Source organism: Sander lucioperca, chromosome 16 (assembly GCF_008315115.2).
Source record: "Sander lucioperca isolate FBNREF2018 chromosome 16, SLUC_FBN_1.2, whole genome shotgun sequence".
NCBI classification, from domain to species: Eukaryota; Metazoa; Chordata; class Actinopteri; order Perciformes; family Percidae; genus Sander; species Sander lucioperca.
Window position 1 is genome coordinate 13,548,133 of NC_050188.1, and position 15,240 is coordinate 13,563,372.

Sequence of the window (15,240 nt, forward strand, 5' to 3'; positions counted from 1 at the left end):
ATTGTTTCCATAAAACCAAGGTGTGGAATAGGATTTTAGCGAGACTAATAATACAAAATTCTTTGTAACAAATGGTGTGAGCAGGTGTGGGACCATTGCACGTGTGGTTAGAAACCAAGATTTTTGATTGAGCTTTATGTACTATGACATATCCATTCAGCGTGTCAATCTGTCAGTCCGGACACAGCATATTTTGAGTGGTTTTCCACCTTGGTCAAACATGCTGAGTCGGACCTCAATAGCCCCTGCACAGTTAAAATTCCAGGTCTCTGAAAAGTGAAAGGCAAGTCAAATCAGTATGTCAACAGGGGATCTGTAAACCACACGTTTCCTGGACGGCTCTGTCAGGACCAGCTGTGCATACATCATAGCCTGCATGATCTGTGTGTACAGTTAAAGAAAGAAATAAAAGACAGACAGACGGGATAGACAGAAATAAAGAAAGCAACAGACAGAAAAAGAGACAGACATGTAACAACAGACGTACACAGAATATGAGGCGGAGGAGGGGGAGTTGGTATTTGATCTGTGTAAAGAGAAAAACAGTCTGACCATCTCTCTGAAGTCTGACAACTCCACAGTCCTATCTGTTACCATATCAATACTTCACAACAGCCCACCCTGGCCTCACACACCTTCCAGATGCTCACCCAGTGGAGAGGTGAAAGGTTGGCAGGTGCCTGGGGGAGCAGCAGGGAGCCTTAGGGTCAGATTTCTGAGATGTCAAGCAGACTTTGGATTGAACGAGTAGGGCAGTGATGGCAGGGGCCGCAGGGGGGGACAATATGTCTAGTATCCAGAGCAGGAGATAGACAGGACCACAGAGCAGCAGTCTCACCCAATCAACTTCATTTACGAGCACTGACAGACAGCCACGCCTGTCTGAGGTGGCCACAATCAGCTTTTAAGGTATTACCCACTGCCCACCACAAATCCATAATCCTTGACCTTTTGCATTTCCAACATAAAGTCAATGACAGTCACGATGGCATCAACAAATGTACATTGCATTTGTGTAATTTCAACTCCAAAACTGATTCAAGTGGTGGTTATTGATTAGATACTGCACAATAATTTAACTGGGTGGATTGTTTCAATGCAAACTGCACTGTAATTAGTCTGTAGAATCAATCAATAGCATATTGATGTGTCCCTGAATGACTGAACCCACGTGATTTCTCTGATCATGCAAAGCAACATGACTTTAGCCCTGAACGGCGGATCTAATCTGATAATGAGAGACTAAAGGCAATATGTTGTATGCAGGCAGTGATGCTCGCATCCTTCGACTGGACTTAATGAGTTTTTGTATGTCACTTTATGTTCAGTTTGGCGTGTTTGGCTATCTAATGTATGCCCCAGTTTCTCCGGAGCCCCTTCATTACATCAGTGAAATGAGGCGATAAAGTTTGCAGTGTCTGCCCTGAAATCAATGTGGTATTGGCAAGAAATATGTTGTCTTCCTGATAGTTTACAGCTCTATACGGCTCACAATCAGATTCACAGTAGCTACTTCTCCCTAACACCTGTGTGCAACACATCTACCAAAGGAAAACGATGTAGTGAGCAGATAAAACTACCGGACAGAATTCCCCTCTTTCTCCCATTACGATCCATTATGTAAACACCAGATGAAGTCAGTTTGTTCTAGTCTAGACATGTAGCCCTACATCATTCGCCCCTTGCTGAGTACACAGCCCTGACCCACATTAATACATTTATAATCAATACCTCCCCAGGTCCCGTGAGCAGACTTGCCTATGAGATGTTGAAGGAAATTGTGCAGTCCAATTTAAAATTGCCGAGGGGGAACTTTCATAACCATGTGCCAATTAGTTCCACTGTCAATAATGGCAATGCTAAAGGACATTGTGTTCTAGGGTGAGAGGAGAGGATAGATAGAAGGAGGAGGGAAACCTCATCAAGCGTATGCCCGTTGTTCATTGTTAATGGCTGTTACACTGACAAGAAGCATTTGATCAGACACACACATATTGTGGGCCGTGGACGTGGTTGAGGGGGTTGTGTTATGGGGCAAAATTACACAACCCATGAAGATAATAAGTAATGACGTCTTATAAAAGGTCAACAAACAAAGCAATAGTGGGACAAACACAGGCTGTGTGATGAGATTTATTAGGACAGCATTGAGAGCGTGGAGAGAGAGAAGAGGGGATGGGTGCGCATTCCTCCGTTGTTTCACTGCGGCCGTCACAGCAGCAGCTGAAACAGGTGCATGTCTTTACTGGGAGCACCGAGGGCAAGACAAGTGCTATTCTCACATGGTTCAGAGTGGTCACACTTGACCACACTCTGACCTTACACCCACTTGAGTAGCCCAAGACTTCATTAAGTAGGCCCTAAGTAGCACAGGGGTCTCACAACTATTATCTCAGCAATTTCAAGCAGACTCTCCCTGTTCATAAACGATCTTGGCTCAAGGATATTTATGAGCAGTGTGCTTATCAACGTCAAAACTTTCAGCAGCCCTGCTTTGAATTGGGACCCCTGATGAGTGGTATCATGGGGCTCTCCGCCCTGATGCATCCATTTTGATTTGTGGTCACCTCACCTGTCTGAGGAGCCTCCTGCAAAGTCACCCCACAAACTCTACTTCGCTCAATATGGTCTTTCCGGGCACAAAAGGAATCTGCGAGGGGCAGGTGACATTTCAAGTTGGAAGTACAACAGAGTATTGAGAAGAACTACTCTCGTTCAAAAGAGACAACACAAACCTAACACTTGATTGGGAGAATGAACAACTTGTTGGGCTATCACAAAGCTTGCGACATGAGACTGTCAGACTTAGAGATATTTTGCTGATTAAAATCCAGCTTTGTGTAATGGCAGTGTGGGCAGCGTGTTTAGATGAACGATGTTTGGCTTCCCTAAATGTCAGCAGTGCATGGATCTCCCAGCAGAGCAGCGGAGGTGTGGCGAGATCTACCGGATGACGCGAGGCGCCTCACGGAGGTCTGCTGAAATCCTCGTTTCACGTAATCTCTCAGCAGACCTCCATGCACGGGCGCCACGGAGGAAAGCCAAACACTGATCATCTAAACCCACTGCCTACATAAAGATTACACAGAGCTGGACTGAAATCGGCAAAGTATCCCTTTATGTCACAAAAATCGACACTTGGACTTGACTTATTTCAGACTTGACTTGAGACAAGCAAAGAAAATCAAGTCTTAAGTTTTGTTGTCTTAAAGCAGACAGCAGCAGGCACATCTGGCATAGCTACACATCCTGCACAATAATGCAAGATGGGCGTATTCGATTAGGATGGGAGAGGAACGTGCTCTGGTTTATTGGCATGGCTTTAAACCAATAGTTTGTCGTGCAACAGAAAACTCAGATTGGACAGATAGACTAGCTAGTTGTCTCGATTTACCCTGCAAAGATCTGAGGAGCAGTTAACCATAGTCCGCAAAAAACGATCGGAGTTTAAAATTCCAACACAAAGAAAGTGTAAGGTAACAGACATCCAGCCGAAAAGAAGGACATACGGAATTTCCGGCGGTACCGGAGCAATCCCAGAAGTGGAAGGTAGTGGATATAGACTATGAATAGACTAATATTAGGCATATGCATTCTCAGCTATGTAGAAAGGCACTTTTACACAACACAGCTTTGAAGGAACATATTCAAATACTGTGCTTTTCTCATGTTCATCATTCAGAGAACTTTTTCATGATATTGATATTTAATATCATTGTGATAGCTGTTTTCTCTTGCAATGGAATACTCTTTACTTCTGGTGTATTGTCTACTTTATTAATCCCTCATTGGGGAAATAAAAATGTTACACTCAGTTGTTATTATTCATTACACACACATATAGGCACGAAATACATGCACACACCGAACCTATACACATCCATTAGTTGTGGAGCCTGCCACATTAGTTGTCTGTTGTTGAAGACCATGTGAGGTTAAAACCAGTCATTAAAACAATTATGCCCGACAAAATAAAGGCTTTTAACATAACTTTTCTCCTTTCTCAGCTCAAGAAAGTAATATTCTTAGCTTGAGACTTGTTTGACAAGAGGTGAGATATGACATAGACTTGTGTCGCTTGACTTAAGACTTGAATTGGACTTGACCCAGTTTCTTCAAATTTTCCAACTAGAAAATCATGATCATTAGCTGCCAGGTTCAGTAGACTGTATTTCTTTCCGGACCAAAATTTCATAGCAAAATCTGAGCTTTAAAGATTTCAGGTGGTTTTGCCAGGCTCTATCTATCTGCTATCACTGGAACGTGGACATCGTGACGCAGTTTTAATCATTCTTTCCTTTTCCCAAACGCATATACACACACACACACACACACACACACACACGGTCTCCAGCTTAGGAAACAGAGGGTTCCTGTTTTTGAGTCCAAGCTCTATTGTTATCTTAAACAGCCTCTCTCTCTCTCCCTCTCTAGTTTTCTCTGCCTCCCTAGCTCTTGCTTCACAAACTTGAGATATTACACAATTATTATCTAGCCAAATCTGGATCCCTATATAGCTTTTTAGTAGTACACATTCTTATCTGGACCTTTCACTCGACTATTATTGACAAAGTCAGAGAGATAGTCAACACAACTCACCATTACCACTTTTTCTGTTTTATCTATGCCTCTTATATTTGTTCTGATGATGAAGTGACAGTGACTTTCATTTCTGCACTTGAAGATCAAGTATCTCCGCTTCCATCGCTCCCTATCACACACTGTCTTCATTTGTTTTGTTTTTTTGTCCCATCAGCCTACGCTGCAATACTCACTCCTCATTGTGGGAACCGAGGTGCTGCATGCAGTCTATTGTGCAGTTGAAGGTGTTAGGGGGATTGAAGGAAAGTCTGGATAAGGAACAGCTGGATTTAATGCACCATTAAGGTCATTGGTTGTTCAAGCTGCACCTGCAAATCCCCTGATTTCACCCCCCTGTCTAAACCTCTCTCCCCTGTCTGCTCCCTCCTCTCCTCTTTTCTCTGTTGCCCTCTCCTCTTTCGTCCACATACTCAGTCACCCTTTCTTTTTATTCCTGGCCCTCTCAGCTTTCTCGCTCTTGCCCTGTCAGCTATGAAACCCCCCCTCCCTCTCTTTTCTGGTTCTTCCAGAAAAAGTAACTGCTGCCGTTGCTTCACCCCTCTCTCACTCTGGTTCCCTATATATCCCCATCTCATTTTCTGTCTCACTCTACATGTCCCCTTCCCTCTCCCTTTCTTTCTCTATTTTTGTGTCTCTCTCTCATTCTCTCGGTTTTAATGCCCCTCCTGCTCACAGGCTGTTGTGTTGTGTCTGCCAGGCCTTCTCGGATGGAGCACAGGTTTCCTGAGTACTGGAACGGAACAGGAGCTGGCAGGGAGATACAGTGAGAAAAGCCAGCTCGACTGTTCCCACTGAGCATCACACACACTCACACTGCTGCTCATACCGATGGATGATGTATGTAATGATGCAGCATGTCATGGGTAATCCCACCTGGATTTGCTTTATTCTATCGATGCAGTGAAGTAACCTGACCAATTCAAAGTATTATTTAATTTCAGTCTGAAGGTTTGAGTTTCTAGCTTTTAATTTTCCACTATATTTCTTAAGGAGACAACTTTGAATATAGTCTGGTTATTATCGGATTGACAGAACATTCCATGACCACAATTTTGATAATTAATTAATTAATAATTTAAGTAATTTATCTAGCAAAAGTATGCAAAACATTTATTGGTTTCAACTTCTAAAATGTTAGGATCTGCTGTTTTTCTCTAAATGAATATCTTTGGGTGTTGAAATGTAAGATGTTACCTTGGGCAGTGGGAAATTGTCTGCGATTTTACAGATTCAATTATTAAATAATTAAAATCTTAATAAAACATATATGTTTTATTAAGATTGTAATCTGACAATAGTCAGCATATCAATCAATAATGGATATAATCATGAGTTGCAGCTTCTTGTAAAGGAAATTTAAACACAATACACATCGGTGGACATTTAGGCCATAGTATCATAGCTGTTATACAAAGCCATACGCATATTCCTCGAACTACATTGCAGACTTGGAAAGATAATTGTTGATTATTAGGATTCCAAGATTTATGTTTCAGCAAACAGACATAAACCCAGATTATCTTCCAGTCTTGCATATACCAGTCTCCATAAACAGAAGAAACAGGCTTCACCCCTCTGGCAGACACGCAGATTGTCACTTACACTATTAACACTGGTGCAGACAAACATAAACATCACCGTCCTAAGAATAACTCTCCATTTTCCCCCAAAGAATGATGTTTATTTCTCAGTGGCTCTTTGGTGCGTCCCTTTCTCCAGCTAACTGAATGATGTTTACATCTCCCACTCCTCCTGATTTCACTCTGGAGAGGTCTGTGCCCTCTGCACCTGGACAGTTCACCGCCCTGAATGAACGGACGTGCCCCAGCGCACCTAAAGACACTGAGGTCAGACAGTGTGCTCCCGGAGGCCCCTAATGAAATTGTTGTTGGATTCCCCGCTTTGGAATAACATTAGTATTTATGGATAGCTTTCAGCTAGTACTAATGGTAAACTAATTTTCAAAATGGCTTTTCTAAATTAAGAGGATGGCACAGAGAAACAGTTTAAGGTCTAATGTGTGTTAAAAGCCTGACTGGGGGCCTCATTATAGACTTAGTTGAAACAAATTGTTTTCTGTCTCTCAGCTGACAGGGCGCTGGTGTTGTTAATGCATCAGACAACAGTCTACGGCAACGTTTTAATGAAAAACATAGACAGCAGCAAACATTGAGATTTATTGAGTAATAAGTATAATGAGGGAATGTAGTAATCTTTCTGACCACTGTTTTCTCACTCCTCATACAAATAGTGGGTCATTACAACAACAAAACAGGACATGTAGAATATAGTGTGACAACAATAGTAACAAAATACATCATTAAATATGTAGATAGATAAATAGTTAAGGGTTTGCATGCAAAATACTAGGCTAATTATCTAGTTATGTCTTCAATAGATCACAAAAGATTTTTGAGATTCGAGTTGTAAATCTTAATAATTATTAAATATTTAAGCTTTAATAAAACTTGTTTTTGCTTGTGAATAATTAATTCTCCGATTTGTAAGTTAAAAGAAAATGAACAAATAAATATGTTATCTTTTTTTCATATAGATTGTTTTTAATTTCAGGGAGTGTCATCGCAATTTCATTGTATTGTTGTCTTGCACAACAGTATAATGACAATAAAGTTCGTATCTTACATCTTACCTGATCAATAATTCAGTAGATCTGTTGGAATTTTTGAAGCAACACAGCAGTGACTGCATTTCCCATAAGGCGTGACGGTTACGTCATAATTCTGCGCAGAGCTGAGGTGGCGTTTGAGAGGAGGTAAACACATCGGATTATTTGTTCTAAAACGTATCATTGAACGAAATGCTATTTAACCGAATAAATATTTCCCTTTAGTTGGTTGTGTATGACCACATATTCCTGTTGCCTACCTGCTGTTTGTCTTCCTCGTGTGTTGTAGCTACATAACGTTAGCTAACACGATGCTACTTTGGTGTGCTAAAGCTAAGCTAACGGTATGTATGAATAAATAACCTTTTAACCGTTCGTTTCTCCTTCAGGTTCTTTCCCAGCTCCTCATCTGAAATCCTCGCGGCAGCTCTCATCATGACAAAACTTATGGAGTGGCTGTTCGGTGTGTCGGTGGTGGGCGCAGCCTGGGCTTTGGTCTCTTTCGACCTGTTGGACCTGAGCCTGCCGCAGACTTACAGAGAGGTCGCCTGGCCGATGCCTCTGTACCTGCTGGTTTCATTTGGCTGCTACTCCCTGGCCACGGTGGGATACAGGGTGGCCACCTTTAATGACTGTGACGAGGCGGCAAAAGAGCTGCAGGGGCAGATAAAAGAAGCCAAAGAGGACTTAAGGAAAAAGGGATTAAAGATGTAGAACTTGAGAAGGACTAATGGAGGATCTTTTGAGAGACTGAAAGGGATGCACGGACTACTTTCACACACAACCTGTCTGACTCCCTCTTTTTTTGTTTTCAGCAGACATGATCTGAACATCAGTTATAATGACTCTTTATGCAGCATAGTTTGTTTTGTGTTATGTAGTGTCATCTCTTTCAAATAAGACATAGATCAAATGTGCTTCAGGAAATTAGAAATTAACGGCCAGTGATTTCAGGGTTACTCATAAGTGACAACACAGCAGTTTGACTATTTTTTTTTTTTTTATTCTCACCATTTAAAGACCTCTTTTATGAAGTAACGGAATTATATTCAACAACACCAGTTTCTGTTTGAATCATTTTGTAACAGGTGGTTTAACTGATTAACACACCTCAATCCAGATAAAAGAAAGGAGCTAAACCGTGAACAAACATGGTGCTGTCTTTGGATGCGAATGGCACACAATTAAATCCCCCTGAGAACCACTGCTCTGCTAAATTATCATCTAAGTTGCCGATCACTGAAATGCCATCAAATGAAACCAAAGGGTCACACCGGAACAATCTCACTAAAGACTGTTACCACTAGGAATTCTCAGATGCTTTCAATCTGTGTCAAATCTCAAATAGTACTACACAGTGTGGACATTGTTGTGTGTGTCTGGAGATTGTTGCTCGTCTGTATAGATGGACTAGATTTTATCTGTAAAGAAATGTACATTCCATTGTCCAATTTCAGACTTGTGACCTTGGGCTATTGCTGGAACTTAATTAAATTGGAGTCTATTTTTCTTCAGTTTTTCTGACTACAAATGTGTGTGTGTTTGTGGGTTGGGGGTTCCAATAGGGCCAGGAAGTATGCGAGTATGTGCTTGAGTGCTTGCATATATGATGCATTCCTTCTCCAAGCATAACCCACATGGCTCAGGGCTTTATATCAACTTCTCAATGCCTCCCTCTGTACAAGACACTTTTGTCCCATTTTGTACAGTAGTTAACGACATGAAATGTGCATTTCCTTTTCTACCCTCACAGAGGTTTGCTCCAATCAGAGAATGTAAGCTTAGTATGTAGGGTTTGAACTAATCTGATGTTGGCAAGTACAGTTCTTTTGTGTGAGCCTTAAAAGCTGCCTATGCTCATTTTCAGTGAGTTCCCACTGGGTATAAACAAAGCATAGCCTGGCCAAAGGCATCATTATGGGGTTTCAAAAGCTCCCATAACTTTAGAACAAATGCAACGGAGTTGGCAATTCTCTTTTTGCACACTCTGCCTGTTGTGCCGTTTGGCTGCAGCCCCATCATGCCCTGCAACGTCACCCCCCATGAATGTCTGCAAGCTGTTGCAAGAGCAGACTGGATGAAAGGCAACCTGTTTTTTCTTTTTACCAGAAAATCTTATACTTTGATATTTACACCAAAGGCTTGCCTTGGTAAGCAGTTATGTTCTTACTCGTAACCACATGTGAAATAGTTAATCACTTTTCTTTGTCATCATTCTCCCCAAATCTAACTTTGAAGACATCCATCTGTTCATTTTCATTCTGAAGGCTATCAGACAAAAATATAAATCAGATTAGGCCAAACAGTGCCATATACAGTGCCTTTTCCCTTTAATCCCTTATTTCAAACATACAGTACATAAGCTTCATCCCAGATTTAGCCCTTTACATGATAGTAAGTGTAATTTATTGTAATCTGATGCACAGACAGAGATGTAACAATAGCTGTCCTATCAAAAACGACCTCAAATACTTTTCTAAATCTCCATGTATTTCATTTGCAGCAAATGTGAGACGACTAGCATCACTACTGCTGTTTGGCGAGCAAGTGGCAGTGTTCACATTGGCAGTATTGTGCTCCAGATAAAGCACAGTAATTTGAAGCATAGCGCAAAATCCATAATGATTGCATAGCAGTTAGTCAGTTTGAACAAAGCCTTAGTAAATCAAATTTCTGGCTTAGGCTACCATAAGTATTTTTTATTTGTCCAGCGAGAATGACCTTTCATGTATAGTTGTCAAACCTTCACACAGTTAAATTATTATAATTTAGATCAGGGGTCTTCAACGCGTTTTAAGCCAAGGACCCCTTAACTGAAAGAGAGACGGTGCAGAGACCCCTACTACATTGCACAAATTTTATTAAATTATATAAAAATTAAGTTGCGTATTAAACTGGGCCTACAATAACATGTAGGGTGCCCTTAAGCCTTTATACATACCTTTTTTGCATAGAATACTACGCTAATTGCTGGTATGATTTTATAAATCATATTTTAATGTTAAACATACATGTGGCAAAGTGAATCCTTAGGATTAACTGTATCTGTGGATGGCTATCTAAGTGACTACCTTACCTACAGGCCAGTATGGTTATCATCAATGTTTTTTTCACAAATAAACTGATTTATATTTGTTAATAATATGTTGGATTCATGTTAACATGTTTTAATTTTCTTGGAAACTTAACAATAATTTGGTGCCCCCACTGCAGTAACTCTGAGGACCCCGTAGGGGTCCCGGACCCCCTGTTGAAGATCTCTGATTTAGATCACTTTGAGGTAAAAGCTGACCTAAACTTGACTTGAAATAATACAAAACCAAAGTTGAGATTCAGCTGTTTTTCACATTGAAGATATAAAGCTGGTTTATTATGAAATATATAAAGTATTTATTCGTTCTTGTATCAGTGTATTCAGTGGGGCAGGTCATGGGGGCAGGTCATGGGGTTGTGCCCGCAGCATGGCCCCACTGAGACCTTAAGACACTATAAAAAACATTTCTAGAGACACTCAGTGACACTGCTGGGAGCAAATCCATCTTAACAAGCTGAAAACCAAGACTGAAAAATGATAGGTTATCATTTTTCTGCACAGAAAAGAGTTTTTTTCCCACCCACACATTTCACAGCAAAACCTCAAACCCATCTAGAGACGCACAGAAAGAGAGATGGAGCCCAGAGCTAAAAGAGATAGAGATTTGATACAGATACTGAAAAGGGTGAACAACAGTAATGGCATCATGAGAGAGTGACATGAGGTGTGTGTGTGGGGGGGATGGATGGATACAGATGGAGAGTTAATGGTTTAAAGGGGCAGAACAAAAGAAGTGTGGAAGTGAAAATGAGTAAAAAAAGGAAAATGACTAAGTGACATGGACAGGAAACCAAAGCATGAGCTGGAACAAGACAGATGACCCTGGCAGTGAGTGTGTGACAGGACTTTTTTCGGGAAGAGGAGACCACACCCCGACCGCCGGCGATGGCAGGGGACCAAAATGTGCCCTGATTGGCCCAGAGGCTCAGACTTACTCTGTATAACCAAGGTGTTTCCTTCCCATCAGCCCTGTCTGACCCTGCTGTTATCTAAAGCTTTTACAGGCACTAAAGCAGGACTCAAACAAAAGAGGAAATAAAGGAGCTTGCCGCTACAATAAAACATTTAATCCGAGCATGCAGTGCATCATCGCTGAATAAAAATGATGTGAGGGAGGTTAAAAAGTCACTTATTGGTTAGCCTATTGTTTTTTTTCGCTGCTCATAAACAGCTGCTTTGATACTTACAAGACACCAGGTGCCCATTCTAGGGCAGCATGAAGATTATAAATGCTACAAATAGCTACAATAACATTAGGTAACCTCCCAGAGGCCCTGTAAAGCAGATACTCCTGGCTCTTCCGAGTAGTAACATACGCTAGCAGGCAGACAGGGACTGGTCTTCATGTCTCCTGCTGATAGTGAGGTATGACTCAGTCCAGAGATGCAAAGAGAGACCAGCTGGGCATGCCAAACCTGCTCTGAATTGTGGATTTTTTCTTGCTGCGTCTTATGACCTCCTACCAGTTTTTAGTTACACACAATGTTGGCTCAGCTCTCTCTCGGTTACACAATGACGACCGATAAATTGACAAATGTCTTTTTTTTTCTTAGTTTGATTTAATATATATTTTAGGATGCCTATTGTCAGCTGGCCAGGGACTACAGCTGGAAATTAGCCATAGAGGCTAAAGCTGCTCCTTTTACTTTGCAGTTAATTAAAGGGAACTGTCCACAACATTATAAACTAATAAACTAAACTAAATATAGCTCCAGTTTGTGCATCTGTATTGCAATTACATTAGTCATAATCATTTGTTTGTTAGAAATATTGATACTGGCATCTTTTATTTATTTTATTATTTTATTTTTAGATAGTGCAGATACATTGGAAATGGGGGGGATGACATGCAGCAAAGGGCTGCAGGATGGATTTGAACCCAGGCTGCTGCTAAGGACTCAGGCTACAGGCCGCACACTCTACCGGAAGAGTTAGAGGTTGACCCAATACTGTCATCTCTGAACAAACCTAAGAGTCTACAGCCATGCTAGTAGCTATGTAAGGCTTTATTTAGGCACAGTGGTGCTTTGAGCTAAATGCTAACATCGGCGCAGAAAAGTTCTCACAATGCTGTAACAATTCACCCTCAGGGGGGTAGAAATGTGTGCCAAATTTCATGGCAATCGATCCAATTTTTGTCAAGACATTTTACTTAAAACCACAAATTCAACCTCATGGAAGAGGAAAAGTCAGGGGGTTGTCAAAGTCTGTATGGATTCATCATCTGGTGACCATGAATGTGGTGGCAATCATTCCAGTAGATTTTGAGATATTTCACAGGATAAGTGAATATTTTGACCTGCTGATAGCGCGAGATGAAATGTCAGAAAATTACCAAAGTCAGTAGGATTCATCTATCCAATAGTTTTTGAGATATGTCAGTCTGAATCAAACTGGTGGACCGACCAAAGATTCTCTATAAATAAAGATAGAGCATTACAAGCTGCCCCAATGGTATAAAACGGTACACAATTCCTGTCTCCTAGTCCTAAATGGGCATGGCCTCATTTGAAACTGTAGTGAACATCGTGTGGATAAATGAAAAGTTATATTCGCTAAATGTATTTATATTTTCGTTCGCTAACATTAGATATTTACACAGCTAAAAGCGATATTTAGCATTACAAAAATTAGGTTTGTTACAGCGTTTGGGGAACGTTAGTTGATGTTAGCTCATCTGTGTTGCCAAATCTCACGATAATTTGTTCCTGAGACAGAAACAGGTCTCAAACAAAGCGCATGAACAACAAGCATGAAGCCATCATGAAGTAAAATTTACCTAGATGATTGGCACTGCTTTCACATTGTGCGGCCCATAGAGCAGGTGCACTAGAGACTGCTGCCGGCTGAGCCGGCTACTTCCAGTTCAGAGCTCCCCTAACTTGAATGGGGATTAAATTATTTAATTGTGCGGCTCTTCTAGACTTTCCAACACACTGAATGGATCAAATTCTCATAGTGGAACAAGTCATTTCTCAGGCGTTGTGAGGCTAAAAAAACTGATTTATAGACGTGTCTTTCGGCATGTGAGTCTATGGGAAAGTTTTTTTGGGCCAGAGGGCATCATGTGACGAACCAGGCGTTGTAATTCCACCGTTTGGCCACTATGTTAAATTTGTTTCAAAGCCCAGCACACTTCCTGGGGGTTTGCTCTGGGCTGAGAGACCAAAATTGCAGCCCATAGAGCCGTGCCGCCAGCATGACTAAATAAACCATAAGTTTGTTTAACAACATTTACCGCTTTTCTGAAGGAATTTCAAGAATCCTTAAAGTCTACATAAAGACAGTGAGTGCATGATAAAAAAAGATTTTCTTTTTACCGGTTTACCCATAGCCAGAAATTACGTACTGTATGGCCATGCTCATATTGTAGCCTACAGTGTGAAACAAACACAGTTATATTTCTCTATATTGATGTAACACTGTATCATTTCATACTTTAATACAAAATAATGTGTTTATGTTTTTCTTGTATTGTACAAAAGGAGGAGAAAGCAAGAAGATATGTAATTTCTATAGGAAATATAGTAGCAGCTTGAGAAATGGGAGAAATATCGTCTTCATCATGCAGCAGACATGCTTTCCTTTTCCACCAGATGATTGAAAGTCTTTGAGGATTTTGAAGATACCTTCAGAACAGCTCTAGATGTTTAAAAAAAAAAAAAGAAAGTTTAGGTATGAATATAATGTAATGGTAATAAATGAGATATACAAACTGAGGCTAGATTTAAATACACACTATTATACAGCATCTTGCCTTCATGCTGTCTTTGCTACCGCTTGTAATGCATCTGATATATGAACATTATGTATAGTTTTTTTTTCTTCCTTTAGGCATGTGAAAACATTGCCTTCAGGATGTTCTTGTTTTCTGTGCTCCAAGTTTGTTGGTTGTCTCTTGACTGCCCTTAACATTTACTACAGCATTAAAGGTTTCACACTTGCTGTTCACATATACTCAAGCTGGTACGCCGAACGAGTAAATAAAAAAGAATTGTCCCCTCTTGACGAGCTATACTCAGTGAAGCCTCTTCTCGGGGTCGGGCGGTTAAGGGGCCTGTTGGCCGGCCTTAATTTATGGCCATCCCTTTGAAAACATTGGGGAGTTGTGAGGCAGTGGCACCAGTTTTTGGTGCTACAGCTGTTTTTACTGTCACGGCCGTAAAGCTCCCCTGGGAAGGGAGAGGCAAGAGAAGGAGAGATGAGAACAATCGCTTGTCATGCAACTTGCAGACGAGCAAAGTATCATGGCTGGAGAAAAGATGAGGTGTGTGTTGGGAGGGGTGTGTTGTAATTCAGGGTGGAGGCTCGCCAGAAGGTTGAGATAAAGACAGTAGATGGATCACACGTGTTTAGTCTTCATGCCAAAAGGCAACCTTAATGGTAATGATAAACATAGGCCTTACCTGTTTTTTTTTTAAATCTCTCTATTGTAGCTGGTCTTCGGCCACCTTGGCCTTTATTCTATTCATCTCCTGTCACATTAGTGTGTGCGAGTCATTATCTAAGCTATTGCTCCTTCTGTGGAGATCTTTTTTTCAGTGTAATCAAAAGTAGAAATGGGCTGGGTTTCCTAAAAAGCTTTTTAGCACCAAAAAGTTCTTTATTAAGGTAGATAATTAAACACGTATTTAAAATTATGTGTGAACAAGACTCCTAGTCCTGTTAGCAGCTGGTGAGGCTGGACTTTGGCAGTGATGCTGTGAGCTATAAATGCTAAAGCTTGCATGGTAATATACTTACAATGGCAATGTTAACATAATGATATTTAGCAGGTATGTTAACCATGTTCAACATCTTGGTTTAGCGTGTTAGCATACATTTAACATTTTGTAATTAGCACTAAACACAAAGTGCAGCTGTGGCTGATGGTAATGTCATTAGTTTTGCAGGTCTAACATTTATTTGGTCTAATAAC

General features: G+C 40.8%; 1 protein-coding gene across 3 annotated transcripts; it reads left to right on the forward strand.

Moving 5' to 3' along the window:
* Nucleotides 1-7,251: 7,251 nt before the first annotated feature.
* On the forward strand, nucleotides 7,252-8,745 carry dpm3 (dolichyl-phosphate mannosyltransferase subunit 3, regulatory). 3 transcript variants are annotated; one of them, XM_031296051.2, is made up of 2 exons: nucleotides 7,252-7,375; nucleotides 7,618-8,745. In XM_031296051.2, exon 2 carries the CDS (start codon nucleotides 7,664-7,666, stop codon nucleotides 7,940-7,942), a length of 279 nt encoding a protein of 92 aa, XP_031151911.1. In that variant the 5' UTR covers nucleotides 7,252-7,375; nucleotides 7,618-7,663; the 3' UTR covers nucleotides 7,943-8,745. The 3 variants fall into 3 exon arrangements, with proteins under 3 accessions (XP_031151911.1, XP_035849184.1, XP_031151912.1); XM_035993291.1 differs by having other exon boundaries at nucleotides 7,319-7,404; XM_031296052.2 differs by having other exon boundaries at nucleotides 7,323-7,375; nucleotides 7,630-8,745.
* Nucleotides 8,746-15,240: the final 6,495 nt, after the last annotated feature.

Coding starts and splice junctions, on each gene's coding strand:
- dpm3 (XM_031296051.2), top strand. CDS start 7,664: ATGACAAAACTTATGGAGTGGCTGTTCGGTGTGTCGGTGGTGGGCGCA.